We start from the raw sequence: 26,723 nt of genomic DNA on the forward strand, positions 1-26,723 counted from the left end.
CACACACACACACACACACACACACGCAGAGTTTGACAAATTAACCACACACATTAGTTTTGCGGCTATTTAAAACGTCCCCATGCCTCTTCAAAATCATAGAACTGGGCTTCTACTCCATCTACATCGCTCGCTGCTTGCGCCCATTTACATTACCGTGCTGGCAAAGAGACTGTGCCTGAGAGGTGTGTAAAGAGGAGGTGAGCAGAGAGACAAACCGCCACGCCCTAGGGACTGATGTAAATAAGAGGATCCTTCACTCACTTTATAACGTATCGATTTTAGTCTAATGGCTGGGGCCACAGAGGGGGAGGGAGGGGGGGAGGGAGGGGGGGGGGGGAGAGAGAGAGAGAGACAGAGAGAGAGAGAGAGAGAGGAGAGCTGGGGGGAAGGAGACAGACCAATATATCAGAGTGAGAGGCAGTTATCCAATTGTGGGATAGCGGAATCTTCCAGGGAAGAGATGCATAGTGAGAGAGAGCAGTGTCACGCCAAAGATTAAAGCAAGACCCCTATTCTCAGCAGCCATGCAGGGTATTAATCTATTGACATAAAACATATGAATTTATGTGCATGCCATGAGCATGTGCATTTTGTCAATCGCGTGCGCACACGCAGCACGCACGCAATTTTGAGGTAATTGAACTTTGAGTATTTCTCATTTCCAATACTTTTTACTTCTGCTCTATATATATATATATTGTATATATATATATATATATATGTACTCCACTACAATTATTTGAAAACTAACTACCGGTAGTTACTTTGGAGATTCTTATAATTAATACAAAATGTAGCCTACATTAACCACTTCTTCAACACTATAACATCCAAAGCGGGTGCGCACGCACGCACGCACGCACGCACGCACGCACGCACGCACGCACGCACGCACACAACCACTGCAGAGCCATGGCCCTATACAACAGTCGCCACTAGACGGCGCAAGGCACAGCACAGTTATCATTGCTAGTTTACGACAGACACAGTTGTCAGACTCACTTTCACATCCCAGTGCGTCCACGTTGTATAATTATCGAATGTTCTTCCGCCCATCTTGTGCCCATGGGCGTGATGCATGGTCTTAAAATGAGGTGTGGTCTGGCACATCGCTGTCTCATTTACAGTGAGAAAATTCAAAAAGGGACTGCGCCTTAGAGACCAGTGGTTCCCAAACTTTATAGCTTGAGACCCAAAAAAGAAATTACCCGATTGCCCGGGACACAAACTAGGTGTCGCTTCACGCTACGTTGTGAGCTTGTAGATCTGCTATTTTCACTACTTCTTAAACGTTTTATTTATTTATTTGATTTTTTTTTTTATTAATGAAATACTTTTGAAAAATGTTGCAATTCTTTTTAATTGATGAAAACTTGTTCAAACTTTTTAAAAACGTTTTAATGTGGAAGAAGAAAAAAATAAACGTTTAAAAAAAATCGGCCTCCTGGTGGCGCTATAACAGGCCCATGTGGAGAAATTGGGGCAGAGGTTCATCTCTGGCATCCAGGGAGTGTGTGTGGCTGTGATCAATCATCAAGCCAAGGGTGGCAGAGTCCGTGTGTCTGTCCACAGACAGACACACGGACAGACAGACGGACGGACGGAATCCAAAACATACTCTCTCCTTAGGCTGCACAATATATCGTTATAAGATCGTTATCGAGGTATGAACATGCACAATATCAGTATTGCAAAAAGGCAACGATATTGTGATATTTTTCCCCTCTGAAAATAAACTTCCACTTCGTTGCATTGTTGTTAGCCCTGCATGGTCCAGTGCATTAGTGAACTCACTAACACACTTTTTATAATAACGTTTAGTTTTCAATGTTGCAACACAGAATATGATGACATTTTAACGGTAATATCGTATTGATATCGCAATATTTGGCATAAATACTGAGATATTACACTTTGTCCATATCGTGCGGCCCTACTCTCTCCCCATGCCTTCGGCCTGGTGGAGACAACAAGGATATATTTACCTCAACTGTGCCTTAGACCAGTGGTTCCCAAACTGTGGTGCGTGCACCCCTTGTGGTGCGTGCACCCCTTGTGGTGCGTGCACCCCTTGTGGTGCGTGCACCCCTTGTGGTGCGTGCACCCCTTGTGGTGCGCGGGCACCTTCTAGGAGGTGCGCGACATGAAAAGGCTAATGGTGGTGCTATGGTTTTATTTTAAATATATTAACCTATTATGCCAATATATGGCAAGCATATGCAGAATATAGCCTATGCTGCCATATTCAGGTTCATATATGTGGATAAATAGGAAATATGTCTATATAGCTTATGCAATTTATATTTCCATGTGGGGGGTGTGTCAGCTAGGTCGGGAGGTAACAGGGGGTGCATGGACAAAAAGGTTTGGGAACCGCTGCCTTAGACCAACCCCAAGCTGGTCTAAAATCCAGCACAGTCCCAGAGCGTAGTATTTCCCTGCTACTGTATATAAAGACCGTATTAGATTGTCTCTTAAACTGCCTCCCCCTGGCCAGCTGGGGCGCCTGATGGAGGGGAAAGGAACTGGTTGGAATAACGTGTTCCTTCCACACGCTACGTCCAACCAGGGAAACTCCCCCCCTGTCAGGTGTAAAGGAGCAACTTGGACACTCAGGCATGAAGGAAGCATGAGTTCAAGTCGGTTGCTCTCCCCATGTCCCCCATATATGGGGACTAGGTTGGCGGAGGGTGTGTAGAGCCCAGGATCACATTAGATAATGGGAAAAATGGGTTACAAAATCGTGGGATAAAAATTTGAGTAGAAAAAAAATAGATTGTCTCTTGACCTACAGTAGGCCTATACTGTGTACACTGTACAGTATGTGGGTTTGCAATGTGCGCACAATGCTTGCAATCAAAATCCATCCGTATTCAATGCAACACTTAAATTCAACATAACATAATAAATACATTACAGGAGGAAGGCATGATTCTAAACTGCGTGGCCAAAATATGCCAGCAGCAACACAGACCCTGAGGGTACAGTGCATGGGTCACCTCCTGATATCACTTGATATATTCATTGAGGGTAAGGCTTTTCTTTTCCTTCTGTTTCTCATTATGTCATCCGTAGATTGGTCGCACGCTTTCACTACATGCCGTGCACGAGCACATCTGTTTCCTCAGCAGAAGAAAAATGAGGGAGTTTTACTGTTCTGTTTCTCTGTCAGATGAATAGTTAAGCGCCAGGTGTATGCGCCAGGAAACGGAAATGACAGGTGGTCTAAGTCATGTTATGCCCAAAACACACGCATGGCTATTGAGAGTCTAATAAAACCCCTTTGTGCCGTGTGACACCAAATTGTGCCAAATATAAGTCGACTCTGATTATATGTCGACCCCCATTTTTCATGACTCATTTTTCATGACTCATTTGTGGAAAAAGAACATTGAAGACGAAATAGTCTAGTCCCCGATTGTAATACGACCCTGTTTTTTAGGATATTTCCTTTGGAAAAAAACGTAGTCTCATATTCAGCACAATAGGGTAACACGGTTTAAGTTGGACCCTGTGATCTATTGACCTTATGCACACGGCTGCCATCTTGCCAGCAAGGTGCTAACTAGGTGCAACTTCCCATTGACAGCCCATTCATCCAAACAGAAAAGTCTAATTGAATCAAACAACGTCAAACTCACCAACATTGCAGCTGTACGAAAAGCTTGAATTATCCTCTTTCTATCTGCAAATAAAAGGGTTTGTTTCATAGAAATCCACCGTAGACTTGTTATGAGCTACTTCTTCTCAAGAAATACCTTGCAGGTGATTGATCTTCAAAGTGTCAGAGTTTGGAAGCGCTCGTTATCAGTAAAGCAACCTCCTGCTGCCTCCTGCATTATGTGCAAATTCAAAACAGGTGGTACACAATACGCATGGGAATGCATACCACATTGGGAATACAATGAGCACTTCCAAACTCCAACACATAAAAACAGGAAGTGGCTCATAACAAGTCTATGGTTGACGTTGTTTAATACATTTAGATAGGACTTTTCTTTAGAGAATGGACGGTCAATGGGAAGTTGCACCTAGTTAGCGCCTTGCTGGCAAGATGGCAGCCGTATGCATAAGGTCAATAGGCCCTGCACCACAGATTATCTAAATGCGACCATAGGGGTTTGAATCCTCTGTGGTGCCTCCAACTCAGCTCGGCGTCTGCTATGTACTACGAGCAAGTTTTCGAATAAGGGGCGCCGCGTGAGGAGGGAAATCTTTGTCTCTGTACCAGCGACTCCAATGCAGGCTGTGGTCGGCAGTGGCCCCTGTCAAGGTTTCAAGGTTGTACTTTGATTGATTGATTGATTGAAAATGTTATTAACAGTTTGCAGAATTACAGTACATTTCAAGCACAAACTCAATACAAAGGCTGTTAACTGTGAGTGGACGACCCAATTAAGCATTACACTTGTTTACAACAGGGTCCACCATGTTCAATTCATCAAAACATTTAGATTTATTTACGTTATTGTTACATTGTTATTGTTACATCTTGTGTACAGGTATATAAGAGTAAAACCTATTTTTGTTTGGCTTGTTTGGCCTTCAGACATTGCAGCATAGATAACAACAACGGCAACAATAGCAAAAAAAGATGTTCAAAAAAAAGAGCAAACAAAGAAAAGTAGTAGTAGTAAAGTTAGGTGGACTTTGTGTGAACTGTTCAAAGAAGGCTATGTTCCATATACTGATTTAGGAAGGTGCAGTTCAAGAATAATAGTGCAAGAAGAGGACAGAGGCCTGAGGAAACGAGGGTGGGCGGGCAGGTGTTGAGTGGTGAGGAGTAGGGTGTTGTTTGTCCACATTCACTACATTCACTGGCAGGTGAGTCAGTAGGGTACAATTGCACAGTCAATAACACACGATGGGCCTCGTTCACGATGCAATACGAGTGTTTCCGCGTGCATGCATAGTCTGATTCAGAAATGTTAAATAGCTACAGTGATTTGTTTGTTAGGTACATGAGTGTTGGGCACTCGTATGTGGGATAAACAGAAGATGTATTCATTCCTTTTCATCAAAACAATCCATTACATTCGGGGCATCAGGGAGATAAGGTCTGACGGAGACAGTCATCTGTGGGTGTGTCTGTGGGCACAGAGATAATCCTCACTATTAAATGTGTCTTTGTATAAGTGGCAGCTTTTGGCACAAACATCCTTGCATACTTAGCCAAAACACTAGTGTGTGTCTCCTCAAGGGACCCACGGAGAGATTAATGTGTTTAATATTATGCCAAGGTCTATTCAAGCAGCAGCTACTACGAAATACAGAACGTTTGCAAGCAGAGGCATCTTTGAAGATATCACAACTTTATCTCGCACCTGCTGTTTTTCAAATCATGCATACGTAATACAAGACGTCAGTACGCACGCACGCACGCACGCACGCGCACACGCACACGCACACACATACACATACACATACACACCCCCCCCCCCCCCCCCCCCCCCCCTCAGGCCTTCTAAATCTCGCTGTTAGCAACATGTAAACAGCCTGAGGAGCTGGAACAGCCTTTTAGCGACTCATGCATTATGGAGAGGGAACGCAGTCCCTTTTAAACCATTAAAGCCAATTCTATACAAAATTACAAATGCCTTCTAAATCAGTTAGTTCAGGTAGAGATTTTTCAAAAATGTTCAAAAATAGCAGATGATGTGAAAGCTCGCTTGTGCCGTGCTGTAAGCTTACGGGTGCGTTCGGAAATGCGCACCGGGAGCGCACTCGCCTATTAGTTTGCATTTCACAGTGCGCTCAGTGCGATATTCCCGAACGCGCCCTATATCAATAGCGAAACGCAAAGAAATCTAAAATGATGCAGATGCTTCCCCGGGTTGAATGGGTTAAACAGTGTGAAAGCTGAAATCTATAGTGTTCACTCCTCTCTGATCTTGGCTATACTTAAAGAATGTGTACTCTGTGTGTGTAGTCTGTATTGTAATCCTCTGGCAAAATACTGCAGGACAGCTACAATGTACCATGATATCATACAAGTACTGTATCTATTTTATTTTTTTATTTAACCTTCACTTAACCAGTAAAAAAACACATTGAGACTAAAGTCTCTTTTACAAGTGTGAACTGGCCAAGAGTAACAGCATCTTTTAGCTCTCATTAGCTCTATGGAACCAGTTATCGTTGCTGTCGGCGGAAACCTTGAATGTCCAAAAGCTTTACACTTTTCAGTGTTCCAAAGGATCTAATGTAGTTATAAAAATCACACCCGTGTGAACTGAGTGGTGTAAGGTCTTAAATAGACTGATCAGCTGTGGTCTGACGTAATGTCTGACGTAATGAAATCACACCCGTGTTAACTGGGTGACCATAGCAACCATGCTCATTTTTGAGTGGTGTAAACCACTCCTACAACTGGCTTTTTCTGTGCAGAGAAAATGACCATGGTTGCTACGGTCATCCAGTTCACCCGGGTGTGATTTAATTACGTCAGAAATTATTTTGAACATAGCAACCATGCTCATTTTTTTTCTGCACACAAAAGCCAGTTGTAGGAGTGGTTTACACCACTCAAAAATGAGCATGGTTGCTATGGTCACCCAGTTAACACGGGTGTGATTTCATTACGTCAGACATTACGTCAGACCACAGCTGATCAGTCTATTTAAGACCTTACACCACTCAGTTCACACGGGTGTGATTTGTTTTGGTACGAACAGACACGGGTACATTCTTTTTGGTACGAACAGACACGGGTACATTTCTTTTGGTACGAACAGACACGGGTGCAAAGCCAGTTGTTGGAGTGGTTTACACCAACTCAAAAGCCAATGATGTTTTAAAAATGTGAAGTGAGGCGCGCTCTTATCATCATTTTGATGTATTACCATGTTTTTGTTCTTGCTTACTATAAATCGCTCTGGATTAAGAGCATCTGCTAAATGCCAAAATTGTAAATTGCATCATACATCACATTCCGTGCTTGACCAATCAAATCACATTCCGTGCTACAAACACGGCTCATACACACAAACACGCAAAGCTGTTCATAGTGAGTTTTACGCCACTATAAGAAACAAAGCAACAGGTAACATGTGAGTGTTTCGTAAGCACTACTTGGCAAACTACCCCTGTATTTGACAAAGCTGCTAGAATCCAATACCTCAAGTTATGGTACCAGATCTCAAGATAGGCTTCTGTTGAAGGTACCAACAACCTCTTCTAAACTGGGAGATACTGCCTTCAGGGTACATGCTCCACGTCTATGGAATATCTGTCAAAACAAGTTGAAGCTGGATGTCCTTGTTTCATATGATATTTTTAAAAGATTTTTAACTGACCTCACACTAGAAGAAGGCGTATGCTCCTGCTTTTTTTTTTTCCAATCAATCAATCTTCTGTAGATTCTAGAGAGTTGGAAGTTGAGTGGAAAAAACGGAGTGTTGAAATGTTCCAAATAGCTCATGTCCTACATAGTCAAGACACTCTGGGGAATTGAGGTCAAGAATTCAGACAGTGAATGATGTGAGCCATAATGTGGTCAAGTATCAGCTCTTCCATGGTGAGGCCAGAGACTTGTGTAGTACGTACCTGTGGAGTACTGTTTCATATTGATGGCTCCCTACGCAGCACAGAGGTTGTGTAGAGAGGCCATCCATAATGTACCGCTACATGGCGTTAAAACGTGCCGTTTCATTCCTGACCTTTTAACATATGAAAATACCATTTGGGTAAGCACTCCCATGCGGATAGTGAATCATCTGGCCGTATTTCACAGTCGCACGCACCATTTTTTTGTGTGTGTGGCGGCTGTGTCTGCGTTGTTTTGTATCTGCGATGCACAATGGCTTGGCAGGAGACTGGATTTCCATCTGAGGTTCTCATGGTGTCGGCCACTAAATCAAGCTGACGGTTTTAAAATGACACATTATCATAGTCATAGACATACATTTGCATACCTTTCTCTATGCATATCATTCCCCCTAAACAACATCACAGACATATAGACACACTGAGCAGTATAGCTCCAAGACCAACATATGCCCTAAATCAGTGGTTCTCAGACTTTTTCATTTCAAGGAAAGACCCCAAGAGTGATATGCATGAGGGTCCATTTGGTTCCATGTGTACACTCTCAAGAGTTGCAGACCTGTAACTCCTCAAGGACTGGGGTCCCCGGAGAAGCACTTTCCCCCCCAGTGTGAGAAGCACTTTCATAAATCACTCGGGGGTCGAAATATATGGAACATATGGTGTGTGTGTGTGTGTGTGTGTGTGTGTGAATTCTGCAGAGTTAACAATGCGTAAGCGTAACCATAAGTCACGGTGTGGAGACTCGTACAGAACCTAATACTGGTTTAATCAGGCTTCATTCTCTAGACACTCGGACAGGGTCTATTAAAGCTAATAATTAACTCCAATGCTGGGGCATAATCTCTGCCGCATGCTACATCCGTGTGGAAAAGATAGATTGGGCCAGCCAGCCATGCGCCGACCTCTATAGATCTTCATTACCATGACTCTTTATTCATGCCCAGGTGAGCATCTCTGCCCTCATCCACGGTCAGGTGAGCATCTCTGCCCTCATCCACGGTCAGCAAGAGAATGGAAATGAACGCATGAATAGCTATGATTTGAATATGAGCACCCCCCCCCCCCCCCCTTAAGTTAACTTGTTAGAGAAGTAGCGGGGGTGGGACAGTGGTGGAAGAAATACCAGATGTTTTAACTCGAGTAAAAAGAGCAATATCACAATTAATGTCACATGAGAAAAAGGTACAAAGGTACTGGCATCAAAAAGTAAAAGTCATGCCCATTTTCTTAAAAGAATTACTGTAGTATAAAATAGGGCTTTAGTGATTGATGTACTGTATGTTTTTGTAATAATAATCTAAATCTGAGATGTTATACTCAAGTGAGGTTAAATAACATAAAAGCTGTACCTGACTATTTGAGTAAAAGTACTTAGATTGCACCAATGGAATGACATCAGGACTAGTGACGGTGGGTACATGAAAATGTGTCGCAGTGGAGAAAGTGGTGGTGGTGGTGGGGGTGGTTATGACAGACAGTACATTCAATCAGGAGAGAAAGACAAGAAGAAGGGCAGATTGTAGATGCGGGGAGGGGAGGATTGACAGGAACGAGGACACAGGAGGACAGGACGGACGGAGAGGAACGCAGAGAGAGGAGAACTGAGAGCTACGTGTGCCGAGATAAGACCTGAACAGAAGTCGATAGGACAGTGTGGTTCTCAAAGTGGGGTCCGGGGACACCCAGGGGGCCCTCGAGGGGGTTCCACGGCACAATCTCTTCACATAGCATCACAAGCAGTTCGAAACATTTTGAAACATTTTAACAACACAAATGTTGTTGGGGGGGGGGGGGGGGGGGGGGAGTACACTGCAGTAACATACTATCCTCATTGTTAATTCAACTCTGAGAGGGATAAAGTGGATCTGAGAGAGAAGAGAGAGGATGCGCTTCAGTGAGAGAGGGACGTGTGGCCTAAACCCCGGAGACAGCCAACATCAGCATCCATGTCACAAAACAACGGGAGGGCCACATCCTGTATGCGCGTGCACACACACACACACACACACACACACACACACACACACACACTGTTAAGGTTTTGGTTTGGGTGCCTCTTAGGTCGAAGGTGGGAGTCTGACAAGGTCTGGTCTGTATTGACTAGTTAAGGGTTTGAACCAAGTTGAGTTACGTTTGTATGTTTATTTTCTGACAAAGAGATCTTGGCTGGGTGTAGCCTTATAAAGAAGGGAGAATGACGTAACGGTAGTTCGACGTTACGTCATCCTTAACAGTATCTCCCCCTCGACGGACGTGTCCGCGCGTCTTCATGGGGGTTCATGGGGGTTTCGACGTTACGTCATCCTTAACAGTACCTCCCCCTCGACGGACGTGTCCGCGCGTCATCATGGGGGTAGTGGACTGGGTCTTGTCAAATTCTCTGATGAAGTGAGGAGGAATCGCAGTACAGGGGATCCAAAGGGGCTTAGCGGGATTCCCGTCCAGCAATTCAACCAGGTACTGCAGGTCGCGGTTCCTCCGGCGGACGGCCAGTAGCCTTCGTATCCTGTGAGTGTCCAACCTCCATGTGTGAGCATCGGGTTTAATAGGTGGGGAAATGGGCGGGGGAGCAATGTTGGGCGTCAGGGGGAGGAAGGTACGAGTAGCAGCCGTTGATGGGGAAAGTGGTAAGGAGGGGTCTGTGACAGTCGCAGGGCATGGATCCATGAGGGAGGTGGGGGGTTCAGGATCCGTGTCGGCGGTAGAGATGGGAGTGGAGTCGCCCGCTGCCTGGGGCTCCGAGGGGAGACCGGTAGGAGTGTCGTAGTCTCGGTGTGGGGGTAGGTCGACGGGCTCCGGGTGTGGGGCCACAGAGGAGTCCGACGATGGTGGCGAAAAGGCAGAATGGAGGCAGGTGGCATGGCAAGCAGGGTTCCAGGAAGATATTCTGGAGCCCTGCCCTGTGTACTGAAGCGATGGCTGGTGGAGGTTAAGCCACGGGAGACCTAAGGTTAACGGCAAGGGGCAGTCCTTCTCAGGAACCAAAAATCGAAGGTACTCACGGTGGTTACCGGAGAGGATCACCTCCACCGGAAGCGTCTCACGATGGCAGAGCAAGAACGTGCCGTTTGCGCATAAAAATCGGCAAACAGTCGGGAGGGTTCTAGTCGGTACCCCAAGTATATCAACAGCCGATTGAGGGAGGAAATTTCCATGAGCACCGCAGTCAAAAAGGAGCGGGACAGTGGTGTGCTGATTCTCCCAACAGACGGACGCTTCGAGAGGGGTGTGGACCAAAGTAGACACACCAGCCGTTGTCGATTCTCCGACAAGGAGGAAAGCAAGTTTGGTAGTGGGACTCTGAGTCATCGTATTCTTCTGTAGGAGGTGGCAAGATCCTACCAGGTGGTCTTTGGAGTCGCAGTAGAGGCATGTCCCAGCTTTGAGACGACGCCCCTTCTCTTCAGGGGAGAGGGGAGCGCGAGCACCAGATCGGAAGCTCGGCCCGGGGGGAAGAGAAGAAGCAGACGAAGGCTGGGAAGAGGGGGGGGGCAAAAGCCACTCCGCGGTGGATTGAGGGGGAGCATAATGGGTGGGGAGCATAGTGGGTGAGGGAGCATAATGGGTGGGGAGCATAGTGGGTGAGGGAGCATAATGGGTGGGGAGCATAGTGGGTGAGGGAGAGAACCGAGAGGCCAGGCTACGTGAATCAGCATGTGCCGCACGGCGTCGATTATCATAGTCGGAGGCCGCGTTAATCAAGGTGTCTAGGCGGGTGAACCGAGATTGGAGGACAACAAACTCCCTAATGGGCTTATCGAGGCCGCTGGTGAAGCAACTGATCAAAGTGCTCTCAGCGTGGTCGGCTGCTGCATTGACCAGGCGGAATTCAATCGCGAATTCAGAAACGGTCCGGTTCCCTTGCTCCAAGTAGAGACCCCGTGTCCCTTCGGCATCAGCAGAACTGAGCTGCGGGTCGAAAGTCTTCTGGAGGTTGGCAGACAGGTCCCAGTAAGAGATCGCCGGCGTTTTATCGAGGAGAGTAAAAGCCAGCTCCTCCGCTCTGTCGGAAAGACCTGAGACAAAGTAGCCAATGCGTTCCTCGTTGGTAGGCTCACCGTCGCCAGAGGCGAAAAACAGCTTCAACATGTTAATGTATCGGCCACAGGCCCCGGAAGTGCCATTAAAAAGCGGTTTAGGAAAAGACGGGGGCCGGAAACGCTGGAGTGGAGGTGCGGCACGATTCTCAACGTTCATGTCGACCAAACAGCAGGGGTCGTCCTCAAGAGATATATCCAGGAGGCCTTCTCCAACGGACCCCTGGGCAGCTTCGGCTTGGAGGGAGGGAGGGAGGGTGGGTTGGTGGTTGGTGGGGGAGGGGGCATCTTGCCTGAGGGTTCGATTCCGAAGGTGTCTGTTCTTAAGGGAACGGTGCCTAAGGGGCCGATTGCCAGCAAGAAAGTTAGTCAAGAGAACTTCTTGTCTCTGCTGGCTAGAAGCAATTTGTTGCTGGCTAGCAGCAAGTTGTATCACTAGTTGTGTGAAAGTGGGGTCAGTCTCCCTCTGTTTGGAGGAGGATGGCGGGTTGGTCTGCATAACTGAAGTGGGTGTCTCGTTGGAAGAAGATAGGATAGGTGCGTCGTGTATCATAACAGAAGTGGATCCCTCGTCGTTGGAATTAGACGGGATAAGTGCTTCGTGCTTGACTCTACGGTCCTTGGGTTTCCTAGTGTCCATGAGGACTCGGCTTCAACCTGAGGTGGTCAGAAAATACTGTTAAGGTTTTGGTTTGGGTGCCTCTTAGGTCGAAGGTGGGAGTCTGACAAGGTCTGGTCTGTATTGACTAGTTAAGGGTTTGAACCAAGTTGAGTTACGTTTGTATGTTTATTTTCTGACAAAGAGATCTTGGCTGGGTGTAGCCTTATAAAGAAGGGAGAATGACGTAACGGTAGTTCGACGTTACGTCATCCTTAACACACACACACACACACACACACACACACACACACACACACACACACACACACACACACACACACACACACACACACACACACACACACACACACACACACACACACACACTTCTTCAGTCAGCAGCTGAGATCTGCTGACCCAACAGCACAGAGGCACCAGGGCATGGGCCAAACACAGCATTGAGATAAGCATCAAAGCTAACATACTATGCACACACAGACAGGGAGGCAGGGGGCGCACGCGCACACGCACACGCACACGCACACGCACACACACACACACACACAAATGCAGGGGATGTGTAGCGAAAGTATCAGAAGGGCGGTAAAGACGAAGCTAGAAATAGCACATGGGCTGGGTGGAAAATTAAATCAGAGTTGGTGAAAAAGCTATTAAAGCCTCCATGTGAGTTGGCTGCCTCTCACCACTAGCTAATAGTGGGGGGAAGGGAGGTATATAGGGATGGGTGGATGGGAGGACTCAGGGAAAGGTTGTTCAGGTGGGATATGAAGTGGTGCTTTTAAGGGCCGGGCTGAAAATGAGAGATAGGGATACTTTTGCTTCACTTTTCCCCATTAAGCCATGGGTCATATAATCCAAAAGGCACAGTTAACACTCCCATCGCCCAGGACGAAGTTCTTTGTCCTTTCTATTAGTAACGCCCGCCGCCCAGGACGAAGTCTTGTCCAAAAGACGAAGTTTATTGATATGAGAACGGATCGCATGGCTCCACAGCCTGGGAGCGCCTGTTGGGCAATCCTCGGTGACGTGCAAGAGTGAGACGTCATCGAAAAACTCCCTCCCCTGTTTAGCTGATGAAAACGAAAATCTTAAAACGTTCATAACTCGCGATCTAAATCAACCCATCTAATTATGAAAAAAGATCCTGTGTTAGACGGCGCTCCGCGGTCCAGTTGCTAGTCGCGATAGATTTATTCTTGTCTCCCGTTGTTGTCGATCGACTCTAGAGTGGTGTGGCTATTGTTAGCTGCTACACACACATCAACAACAACTTCCGGTCCGTCCGGAAAAGGGGTCCGTGTTTATAAATCGAATGGGCGCTATAATGTAATGGATTAAATAACCCTGTGCAATTAAAGTGTTAACCGAGATCTTTATGGCGTCCCTCTCTGCAACGATAATATGAACGGGATGGTCCAGTGTCTCTGCGGGGTATGGCATCAAAATGGCAACAAATTGTTATTAATTACTCCTAAAATAGCCTGCCCCAAGAAAAAGACAAAATCGTGTCTGTCAAATTTGACGTCTAACTTGACTGATTGTTTAGTAGAGTGGTTCGCAAACCTTTTCATGTGAAGGACCCCATGTATTTGTATTTGGCTGAGGACCCCAATCTGAAAATATTTTTTTACCAGAGAAGATTTATGTTTAAAATAAAAAAATATTTTACATTTTGTAAAAAAGAAAGAAAGAAAGAAAGAAAGAAAGGTGCCAGGTTAGGGTTAACTACTGGTTTGTAATTTTCATTTTTTTGCTGCGGACCAGGTTAGATTTAACCACTGCAGCACTGGTTTAGTATACATTACATTCACAATCACATAAAGGAGCATCTGTCTTTTCAACTCCAGGCCTCACTGTGCAAGACATGGATTCTCTAACCCGATGATAGACAGCTGCATGTCTGCCCCGAGACAGACACGAATCAATCACATCCTCCAGGACTCCGCCATGCCTTGTTTACAGGAAGCACATTCTCCACACAGGCTGCAGAGTGGAATGACACTACAGTGGCTCTTTGTTTCCATGAGTTCATCCATCAAATGTGTCTTTTCAACAGGAACAGGGACCTCGCCATAGGCCACGGGCCACACATGGTTTTGATTGGCCTTCAATTTCAAATCCGAGGTCAGGGGGGCTAGACGGCCGTCACTCCCCTCACCTGCCGCCCACCCTCATTCGACGTCTTCCCCCCCCTCTCTCCCTCCGCATTACTTGTGTCACAGGTTTGTGTACACACGTGTTTCTGTGTAGACCCGAGTCGAGGCCCCCTCCCGCCGAGCGTTTCCTGTGTCGCGGCTCACTCGCCGGGCCACGACCCCCCTCTGACCACACGGCCCTGCCTCCCCAAGGTGCTGATGAAAGGGTTTCAGGAGGAGACCTTCACAGCAGGCCCGATTCATCTGGGCCAAGATCTCTTTACAATAATGATCCTCAATCTTTTGAATGTCAAGGGTTTGATAATATTTCTTATGCTTGAGACCCACATCTACACTGTAAAACCCTTAGTTATTTTAAGTCTGAGAGTGAAATGAATTGAACCTCAGGCTCAGTTACAGACTTTTTTTTCATTTTTTGTACACCTTGGGATCCTTGGACCCTTCGTTAAGAACCAGTACTTTAAAAGAACCGATGGACTCACTCCGGGAGCCCGTGCTGCCGAAAATGATTAAGCAAGGAAGGAAATATGGGGAGGAAAAAGAGAGAGGCAAAAAAAGAAGAAAGAGAAGAAATACTCTTCTCAAGAGGTGGTGCTGACCCGTCCTGTGGCCACCAGCCTATTATTCATAACAGCCCCATATTGGGGAGAAAGGAAAGGGGGACGTTGGCCTGATCCTCATTAAGAAGCAAGGAGAACATCAAAGACCAGCCGCAATCCTCTATCAGTCAGAGGCACCCTCAATCCCCATCATATTAAAACTAGAGAGGGCAGTTCAGTGTCAAGTTCTGACTGGTGGCATGCTCAGGGGCTCGAGTTGGTGTGTGTGTGTGTATGTGTGTGTGTGTGTGTGTGTGTGTGTGTGTGTGTGTGTGTGTGTGTGTGTGTGTGTGTGTGTGTGTGTGTGTGTGTGTGTGTGTGTGTGTGTGTGTGCGTGCGTGCGTGTGTGTGTGTGTGTGTGTGTGTGTGTGTGGGGGGGGGGGGGGGTGGTATATAAGGTCCTGAAGGTCAGTGGAAAGTTTGAGCAAAGCTCTCCTTCACCTCAGCAGTAGGCTGCACCGCTGAATAAGCTTATACTGGTGCAAGGGAGAAAAATGGCACGGGGTGGGGTGGGGTGGGCGGGGTGAGAATGATAACTAACAGCTGTGGGCGGAGGTTGAAGAGATGATCCATTTCACCAACCTCACAGCATTCGGGAGAGAGCATCACACGCATAAAGGGAATCTGTTGCCCCCCCCGTAGGGAAAAGCCCCATGAACCTGGAGAAGGAACTGGTGACGAGGAGGTGGGGGGAACACAGGAAACAGCGGCGGGGAATGATGTAGATCGTAAACCGCATAGAACTTAAGTGTTTGTTGGAGAATGTGCTGCCGAGGTGCTTTGCTCCAAAAGGAAGCATAAGGAACGCGTCAAGTATATATACACACAAATGCAATATTCTGCATGTCTCTAGAGAGCAAAGGAGTGAAAGAGACAAGAAAAAGAGCCAAGTTTTAAGTGTTAAGTGGGAGAAGATAATGCCTGCTCTGCAAGAGTTTAAACGGAAGATGAATTAACGCTCAACGCTCAAGGGGAAGCTCCACCACGGCGGTGGTCTGGCCCTGTACAGCTGGGCAGACTCAGGTCACAATAACAGAGGGAGATGATGGGAGGAGTTAATTCCATAGACACAGCATGGTCTAAATAACAGACACTGTTTAATTCCTGACTCATTGTGGTAGCGCTGAGACCTGACCCCAAAAAGGGAGCGTGTCAGCGTGGAAGACGAATAGGCATGCTGTATGCACATGGGCACAAAACAAACAAACATAAACATGAGAGCAAACTCTCTCTTTCACTCTCTCTGCCTCTCTCTCTCTGGCTCTCTCTCTCTCTCTCTCTCTCTCTCTTACAAATACATCTGTTTAGCATTGCATCAGTCAGTTTGCAAGTATTTGCTCTGTGGTTGCGAACCACACGGCTCTTAATAATACGCTGTCTTCCCACTGATGTGTGGGTGTGAATAAGCTGACTACGTGATTGTGAACTTAAGGAGGCCAAAACAGGACATAACTCAGGGCATTGTGCTTAGTCAAAACAAAACATTAAAATTGCCAACTAATTGTTTCATTCATTGCGAACAGGCGCTGGTTAGTGACACAGGCGGCATAAATCTAAAACGAGGAGGATCATCAAACACATTTTAACCAAAGCCATCATCTTTATAGACCGCTGACATCTTCAGAGTGTGGGAGTAAGTTGCTGTTTAATTGTCTGTGCATTACAGAGACTGATTACAAAGAGACAGAATCTGTGCATGACAGAGAGACAGAAACATACAGAGAGAGCCAGGATGTATGTGTTGCCACTCTGTTTGCCACAGACTCTGTAGTGCATCAGTGTGTGTGTGTGTTTGTGTGTGTGTGTGTGTGTGTGTGTGTGTGTGTGTGTGTGTGTGTGTGTGTGTGTGTGTGTGTGTGTGCGTGCGTGCGTGCGTGCGTGCGTGAGAGAGAGAGAGAGAGAGAGAGAGAGAGAGAGAGAGAGAGAGAGAGAGAGAGAGAGAGAGAGACAGAGACACAGAGATAGAGAGAGAGAGCAAGAGAGAGATCTATGCAATCTTCTTCTAAAGAGAATTAATGTAGTGAAACTGCAGAATAGCAGAGAATGAGAAATGTGAGAGCAGGTTGGAGTTACAAAAAGAAAAGTGTGTGCCAATTCACAGTTTACCCAGTCCAGCCCATCAGGACCGCAAATTGGTTTGACATCCTTGGCATAGATAATATTTAGCTAGTATCTTTACAGACTTAATCACATTGATCCGATGATATTTTCTATAGAAGAAGGTCTTTAAGCTTCTTATTCGGTCCAAAAGGTAAGCATCCTTCCCACATCATATAGGGAATATGACTGCGTGTAGACAGATGCTGGAGGTGGCTTGATATATTAGAAGTGACTCATCATTTTTTTTTAAAGAGCCTGTTTTGAGATGATGTGCCTGGTTTGGAGCACAACAGCCACTTGCTGATGCCAGCTGGCTTCTTGGCACGCTGGTATATTATAGACTTTACAGTAGTCCACTGGATAACAACTGAAAGCTGGCATGAAGAGCCACAGGGAGGCCAAATAAGTGGGTTTGTTGAGCACACAACAGGAATTCCCATAGACCAGTGGTTCCCAAACATTTTAGCTCAAGACCCAAAAGAGAAATTAGACATTTGCTTGGGACCCAAACTAGTGAAAATAGCAGATATGTGAAGCAAACACATAGCGAGAGGGAGGTAAGAAGGGAGAATCAACTACACAAAATGAATAAGAACATCTATTGCAGTTTCTGTACTGTAACTTCCTCCATCAACTCCTGTTATGACCCCGCCCAAAGAGTGCTATCCTCTCTACTACACCCACTTGTATCCCTGACTCTAAACCTCCTATTTATCACAGTGACACCAGTGGCTTGTGGTTATTGACTGGGAGTGCATGCCTATCCCATCCACAAGCTCAGTCATCAAATTAGATACTGTGGCAAAATGTCTGGAATGTTAAATGAGTAGTGTCATGTATCTTGTGTGTTAGCAGAGTGAAGGAAAATTAATTCAAGTTAATGCCTGGATAATGTGCAGTTACGAGGGCAAATGGGCAATTGTCTAACAAAGGGTGTTTAATTATTCACAGACTGTGTATAACACAGAGAACACAGCACCGCTTTGCTGTAATAACTTATATTTCCATGGCTTCTTTGCCATGATAATATAAATAAAACACCAGCACTGGTGAGACTGAGAGGACATACACACACACACACACACACACAGAGAGAGATATGAATGCCTGTGTGTTTTCAAGTGTGTTTGTCGTGCAATTAAACTAGGCTGTGATCCAAATCCTTTGTTAGGTTTGTATTCTGAATTAATTTCACGTTAAACTGTGCAAATAGAACCCTCGATGTTGTCCATTTAAAGTTCAAAGATAAGCATTGAGCATAACTAAGCTGTGTGGTCACATGTCCCCAAATACACACACGCACGCACGTACACGCACACACATCTTACGTATTAGCACACATTTATACAGATCATAACTATAAACTATAAAGCCATTCTCTCAATTTTACTTGTTCTTCTACTCCACTCCATTCTTCTACATTCTCTAATTGTACAGACTTCTTGTAAATTAAGTAAAGCAGATGTTTAACAATAATTTATCTCTTGAGAGCGTAAAATTAAACCATATGGACCACTACGGGTCCATTTGGTTTCATTTTACGCTCTATAAGGGTCCATTTGGTTAACAACTCTCCATCCTTTAGCTGGAGACCACCTGGAACCCCCTCAAGGACCACTGGTGGTCCCCGGACCACTGGTTGAGAACCACTGGCCTATAGAAAAGCATGGATATTTGTACAGCTCAGGGCAGAGGAATGACAAACTGTCTTGATAACTCTTTATTCAGTATAGCCTAAATTCAGATGTGTATTATTTGAATCACTCCTCAGCTCCCTCCAGACTGCATATGATGACTATAAACATGATAAAGATGTTTGTTTACTCCTAAGCTGAGTCCACGGGCAACAAACGGGCAATACAAGAGAGTGATAGGACTAATGGTGTCTGTGGGCAGCAAGACAAATAAGCATCGTCAAACTAGCTAGTGTTGAGAGTAGCTCTGGTCCATAGCCGTCTACTGCTTCTATGATTCTGCCCTGCAGTATAAGGGACTTTCGGTTTTAAATCTCAAATCGAAATCAGACCAGCCTCTCCTCTTTAGTGGAAATCTCACGAACGTTTGACCTACTCACCAATACAAAGACGGGTTGTGTCAATAGAAAGCCTACTTTCCTTAGTGGACGCACTCGGAGCCCCCCACCACACGTATAAACGGTACTTTTTGGCCAAAAAGGGGTTTTGTTTCCACCGGAAAAAAAATACTTTTAGTTACTCCAATGCGCCCTCTACCGACATTGCCCAGAGAACTGCCTCATAGAGAATATTTTTCCTCCGGTGAAAAAAAATCCCTTTCTGGCCAAAAAGTACCGTTTATACATGTGGTGTGGGGCTCAGAGTGTGTCCACTAAGGAAAGTAGGCTTTCTAATGACACAACCCGCCTTTGTTTTGGTGAGTAGCAAAAATGTTCTTTTAAAATACGCTAAAGAGGAGAGGCTGGTCTGATTTCGATTTGAGATTTAAAACTGAAAGTCCCATAGCCTTATACTGCAGGGCAGAATCGTAGAAGCAGTAGAAGGCTATGGACCAAAGCTATAGTGTTGAGAGGTTGTTGCTGTCGGAACAGGTGAACTTCATTATCTCATCGTTCTCAGTAACTCTACCACACGCTGTGATCACGCGGTCGGGGCTGTGGACTTCACGCTAACTTCAAAAGCAGACCTGAGAAAATGCTACGGATACTTTTCTTGTGAAGATGAAACCTCACAACTGGGAGTCAATCATAGGAAAGTGATGAAAAGAATGAACGCAACATCTGGTTGCTTTCCACATTCCACTGTTATCCCATCACACATCACAGTAGAGAGGATGGATAATCAATCAAGTTCTGGTCCAAACCATTCACCCAGAGAGGAGTGGAATAACAGCCAGAACTATCCCGGGTCAAATATATACAGTACTGTATGATGTACCCTTGCTGCTATACACTCCTATCTCTGTGGAAATATCACCACTCATTTTCATAATCAAATATCATCCTGAGTATTTCTCTGGCAGCGGTGACCTTACTGTGTGCTCTCACCTATCTAATGAATACTTGAAGACTGGATTAAAATGCCAACAGTCAAGATTTTCACCAAAATAGGCTGTTAGCAATTAGCATATTTCAATTTGTCAGACAGGCAACAGCAGACTTGTAATTCCTAATGAGCTAGCACACAATTAAAGGACAAATGTGAGGGAGATATTAATACATTTTTCAAAAGCAAGGCTTTTGCACACCTACAGGCGACAGGTGCGTAGGAGAGGATACGGTGCCCAACAATGAAAAAGGAACAAACACATGTGGCATCAGGCTATCTTTTTGTCAAAAAGATAGCCTAATGAAGGCTGCATAGGCCGAAACGTTGCTGTTTCCCTATTAAAAGTTGGTCACTGCATTTGAAGACAGTGTGCGGGTGTTTGTTCCTTTTTCATTAATACATTTTTTTTAAAGCGCCTTGTTGTAATGCAATGCAGTTAGTTGGAGACTTTCTGGACATACAGTAATGAGCGTCACGTCAGACACACAAGGAATGGCAAAGAGGATGTTTATGGATAGATGCGATGAGAGAGGACATGCAGGTGGCTGGAGTGACCGAGGAGGGCGTAGAGAAGAAGATGGAAACAGCTGCTGTGGTGACCCCCGGTGGGAATTAGCAGAAAGGAGGAGAAGGAGAAGGAGAAGGAGAAGAAGAAGGAGAAGGAGAAGGAGAAGGAGAAGAAGGAGAAGGAGAAGGAGGAGGAGAAGGAGAAGGAGGAGAAGGAGGAGAAGGAGAAGGAGAAGAAGAAGAAGAAGGAGAAGAAGAAGGAGAAGGAGGAGAAGAAGGAGAAGGAGAAGGAGAAGAAGAAAGGAAGCTTTTTGCAATGACAAGTCAGCACGGACAAAATTGGTAACATCTATCACAGTTTTCTAAGGCCAATCTGCATAAGAAAAGGTTATAGGATACAGTGGACATTTGTGCTTTAAAATTGTCTCCATGTTGCAACTATTTAAAAACATACTTTTATCAGACTAATGTACCCAATTCACCATTTGTCAGCCTTCTGATTGGTCCCTGACTGACTAACCAGCAGGCCCTTTCTGCCTTGTTCCGCCTTGTTTATGTTGAATTAGCTAAAACATCAATTTGGAAAAAGCGAAAAACAAACATGTTATGCCTTGCCCAGTCACCATGCTGCACCTGTGATGTTCCTTTTTACTTACACCAAGTTTAAAATAAGAATTGAATGCACAGAATATCAATACCAATACGTTATTTCAATGGTAGTGGATGGAGAGAAAGGATTTTTGTCCAACCACGAAACAGCAAACAAAGTGCGAAGAGGGGCATAACCACGGGCGGGACTTGACAAAGGGTGAATTACAGGTGACAAAACACCAGCATATTACTCCTGGGCAGAAGAGGCCACACCACAGTGTACCCTTAAACCTCACCGCTTCACGCTGTGTATAACTTAAGAGCACTTAAGGGACGGGGCTTTACATCCACTGTGAAAACAGCTGTTTGGCATCTCTGGAGGACAATGGACATTGCAATTTCCAAGTGGGATCAGATTCCTCACAGGGACAGAAAGCTTATACTTAACAGAGTATGTCATACTGCACGTCTGCACCACCACTGAAAATACAGGAGTGACTGTTATGTTTAGAGATCATTGGTTCTCAACCTTTTAATTTCAAGCATGATCCCCCAAAATAATCATATTTGAACTGGGGACCCCCAAAATCAGAGACGAAATGTTTTTATAATCGTCATGGGGGCCCGCCCACGCTGTCCCCCCCCCCAACAAGATTAGCATTTGAATGCCTGATCTGCATGTGTACAAGGGGACAGGCAACGCGGCCCACCACCCCCCGCCCCGGACAGTGAGGACAAGAGGTGTTAAGGTGCCAGACTTGGATGGTTAGAGTGGCGCGATTACATACAAAGTCAATGCAAAGACGAGAATTGCGCGAACGGGCGCGGCGCGGCCTGGCGCGGTACAAACGGACGAACCGACTAGGCGAATATACTATTCAGGTCTAATTCCTCATGGGGGCTCGAGCCCCGCCGCCGCCACGGAGTCTACGTCACTGCCCAAAATAATCATATTTGAACTGGGGACCCCCCAAAGTAATCATATTTTAATCCCCCTTCCCCCCTCTGACAAGCTCTTGGAATTGTAGGAGTAGAGGGATTCCATTTAGACTCGGTTTCACAGCTAAATATTGTCAAAATAGCCAAACTACAAGCTCGCAACGCCTCACATGGAGGCATTGTTGTGAGCCTGTACATCATCATTCATCTATTTCATCTATTTTCACAATGGTTGCCTCTATAATATTATTTGATCATTTGGCCAATGTTTGACCAGTTTTTATAATATAGTTTGTTGATTACCTTTGATGCAGTAATGGTCTTTTTTTGTTTAAGGTCTTAAAAGTCCTTCAAAGGACCACTTCATCACTTTTCAACCTACCTTCATATAATTGGTCCTCCCTCACTAATGCTAAAGTGCCAAAAAAATAATTCTACTCAGTCTGTGTCTCATGGGAGGGCTGTGGGCAATTCAGAAACTCTTTTTAACGATGAACTGCCCACAGCCCTGCTATGAGATACAGAAAAAATTGTGGTATTTTATTTTATCATGAACATTAGTGAGGACCAATTATATAAGACATCTCTGTCATCTGGGGACCCCCCAAAAATCATGTAGGGACCCCCCTGGGGTAATAATGAAGGCGTTACTGCATGAGACATAACCAACTGCTGCTTTCTCAAGCTTGACAGTGCCACAGTTTGTCTGCATTCCTGTGCTGGTAAAGGCAACACATTCTGTCATTATAATTCCAACAGTATCTGCCCTTTCCCCAGAGCCGTCAACTAGATAGTAGATACTGCTTGTGAGATAGTAGACAGCAATGTTTAATGTTTCTTGTGGACATCCTGAACAAATGAAAGCTGGCAAGCGGGAACGCCGGTCACAGTGGTCAAAAAGCAACACGGAAAGCACTTGAGCTGAGCGTTGAGTCTTGACTTATGTCACTGTATATACAGGTGTATCAGGTACTTCTACATGGCAGGGTTTTTTTTAAGAGGGTGGGTGAAAACAGGTGCTGGCTTGTGAAAAGAGTCCTAGTATTTAAGAGTGAAAGAGAGCAGCTGCATACTCATAACGAAAATCAAATTTAGAACATTAAAAACCAACATTTCTACAGCATTCCCTCCATCAGTTTTAATGAATTTATATTTTAGCGGCAGGGCTTTGACTAGTGTGCAACTGCTCTGTCATTCTTCCTACAGTACGTAGGCATTTCTTTCAATTTAAGTGCGCAGAATGGTCGCCTATTATGATGCCGGGAGACGGGAGGGTTATGTTGTTAAGGTTAGGATTTGAGTTTGGGGTTAGGGTTAGATTTAGTTTGGTTAGGGCTAAGGTATGGTATACTATGTACTATAGTGGTGATGGTCAAGTTTAGGGTTAGATTAGAGGTTTGAGAATTAATGATGTTGAAAGTCCTCACAAGTACAATAGCATAAGCAGTAGTACAAGAGTATGTCCCCATGTGTGCACACATGCATGTGTGACCCCCCGAACACCAGGATTCGCTGAGTCAGAATGCAGTTTACTGCTGAAGAGGCTAGCTGTTGTCCTTCCTCCCCAACCAGGCCATTGTTGTGTATACCTATACACAACCTGAGCCCACCAAACTCTGCTCTACCAGGCCTACTCACAACCTCAGCACTTTTCAATCTGCTTCCCCCAAACCAAGTTTTGCCCTGTCTCTGATTGTAATGTGCACATGCATAGGCACGTGAAGACACGCAAACACTCATTCATGCATCACAACTCTCCGCCGATATTTTCATATCTACAGGTCACACTGAAACCCTTTGAAGCAAAGGGTTTCCCATTTGATCACTGACTCCCCCGACATACCATTGGTCTGATATCTCAAACCCTCACCCTAACCCTAACCTCCCACGGGGAAGCACACCTAAACCTAACCTTAACCCAACCCTTAACGCACCCCTCACCAACCTTAATCCGGTCGTTTTAACGCACCCCTCACCAACCTTAATCTGGTCATTTTAACGCACCCCTCACCAACCTTAATCCAGTCGGACCAATGCTATGTCTAACCAATGCTATGTCTAACCAAAGTATGCCTCCCGACTCCCCCTGGCTTTGTGTCGAAGTGTCCTTGAACAAGACACTTTACCCTAACTGCTTCCAATGAGCAGGTTTGTGCCTTGCATGGTTGCCTCCACCATCAGTGTGTTTGAATAGGTGAATGTAATGCACATATGGCACTTTGGAGAAAGGTGCTATATAATGTACATTCTAACATTCTAACATACATTTCAGATTTGCACATACAAACTAAGCTCAAGAAAACCCAGCAGGAGTATGTGCGCTCCTGAAGGATTTGCAGTCACTGACAAATCCTGATTGTGTCCGTCCGTCTGCCCTCGCATGGCCTGTCTCAAGCTATCACCATGGAGATGAGCTGAGTTTATCTGCTGTCTCATGCTGAGTGCATGCGCTGCTGCACTACAGCATACCACATGAGCACGTCCACCTGACACTGTCAGAGTCAGACACGGCTCCCAAGCGAGAAGGAGCACGTCTTTCCCCCCCTGTCGACCGACCGGTGCAATAAATGCACAAAAGCCACATGCAGTCATTCCATGTGCTGCATCCTCTCTAACGGCTATAGTGGTGGCATACAGTCAAGTACAGATTTAAAGGGAAACACTCACATGGTGCATTTCAGTTCATTGTTGATGATTATCATAGCATATACTATAGAAGCAACGATATACGGTATTATATGGGTATTATATGAAACAATCGACATTGACAGATTCCCCTTATGTCTTATATTGCATTTATGTTCCTAGCAATCCTACAATTCCCATGATGCATTTCATGGGCATGCACTTTTGTCTGTGGCCTCCTTTACAGCAGTCTGTCTGATTCATACTTTCTTAAGTCAATATGTTTCTTAAGTCAATAAGTACAGTGAACAAGGACAATAACAGTCACTGAGGGTAGCAGCTAAAAATCAGAAAGTCAGGATGTTGTACTTGTACCCCAGTGACATCAAAGGAGAGAAAAAAAAGACTCTTCTGCGTTATGGTTGATGTAACATTACATTAGCCCTACACATAAAGTCGAAAATGGTGATGGCTCCCCTTTAAGACATCTTAAGAACATCACATCACTGAGAGAGAATTCAAGTGTCCGCAATACAGTGGATATGAAGTGAGCAAGTGAACACAACAGAAATACCTTCCATCTGATACTAGCAACATTTCACATCAACTACAGATTCAATTAAGTGGCTTGTGAGGATAAAGTACCACAAAGCCAATTCCAATATAGTATGGATCGCAGGTGATGGACTCACTCACACACAATGATGTGCAGCTCAATCATGCAATAAGGACCACAAAGCATAATTGCAAGCAACATCTGTAGTCTGTAGCCTACCAGCTGGATAGTTTTATAATGGATGCACTGTATGTCGACAGTGATAGGTTAATTTAAATATTATTATCAGCTTGTAAAGAAAGGCTAATTGAGTCCAGGGAGGAAAACAGCAACACATTCAGGACAGATTGCTCTTCCCTAACCCGATGAGGTTTTAATTGAAAGAGGTATATAGTCAGTGGACTGGACTGGACTGGACAGGACATTTCGTCATATAGTAGCCTCAAACAAAATCTAGAAGTCATCATTAAAACCAATACGTGTCAACAATACATTGTTTTTTTATTATTATCATTGTGCCATGTAGATATGTAGGCTAACCAGTAACCAACAGCACTTTCTCTACAACTGAAATAAAATACAGTGACAGACTGCTAAATTAAAAATAGGCCTTGTTTTATACTTCATAGGCCCATAGTATGACAAAACTTCTGTTTAACAGCACATTTCACTGTCAAATGTATTTTATTTTATTTTACAAAGCAGCTTCAGTTTAAATGATTTACACAAAGTGGTCCACTGTATTATTGTGCACTTAAAAAAAAATATATAGCCTATCACGTCACGTGTATAGTCCATAGAGTAATAAAAGGGGTATAGTCTAATAGTTAAAAACTCATTCATTCAGCAGCTGAAGCCTCAACACAGGTCAGTGATATTTAATTCCTTACTTTGTAATCTAGGACTTCCTTTGCGATCACTGGGTGGAAGATCTGCGAACTGCACCCGATGTCCCGACATGGTCGATGTGCCACTCCGGCCAGAACCGAGCCTGCTGCTGTAATGCTGCTGCGTGGTAGTTCAGTTTCAAAGTATCCAGTAACTTCTGGAGATGTGGCGTCGGCTCACCGTCCCCTCGGCTCGTGTGACGCCCGGCGGAAGCGGCGCCTCAAAAGCTGCTTTACCGGCGAGGGGACCGTAATGTCATTCACTCTCCCTTTCACCCTCCACTGCTCTGTGCCAGTGTCAGTCAGTCGCAGCTGTCCACTCCACACAGCCCGCCGGTACTGCGGTTGTTTGACGCTCACCTGCTCACTATACGCTTTTTACAATGTATTAGCTAGCCATGTATTTGTGGCCATTCACGCAGGGTGAGGCACTATGATGTTTTTTACCCCTGCATTAAAAAAAAGTTTTCTCGCTGTCCACATGACTGCAGAGTTTAGTTACGTCATCTCAATAGTAACGGTGTTCCAAC

At 45.2% G+C, this 26,723-nt stretch overlaps 1 protein-coding gene across 2 annotated transcripts in view; it reads right to left on the reverse strand.

Moving 5' to 3' along the window:
* Positions 1-26,443, reverse strand: part of kiaa1217 (KIAA1217 ortholog) — a 171,943-nt gene extending 145,500 nt beyond the window's left edge. For both annotated transcript variants that reach the window (XM_079490049.1, XM_079490048.1), the window contains exon 1: positions 26,197-26,443. In XM_079490049.1, coding sequence (XP_079346175.1) covers positions 26,197-26,266 — 70 coding nt within the window. In that variant the 5' untranslated portion in view covers positions 26,267-26,443. The remainder of the gene's footprint in view (positions 1-26,196) is intronic.
* Between the last annotated feature and the right edge of the window lie 280 nt (positions 26,444-26,723).

This window comes from Electrona antarctica (assembly GCF_951216825.1).
Source record: "Electrona antarctica genome assembly, chromosome: 20".
In the NCBI taxonomy this organism is placed as follows: domain Eukaryota; kingdom Metazoa; phylum Chordata; class Actinopteri; order Myctophiformes; family Myctophidae; genus Electrona; species Electrona antarctica.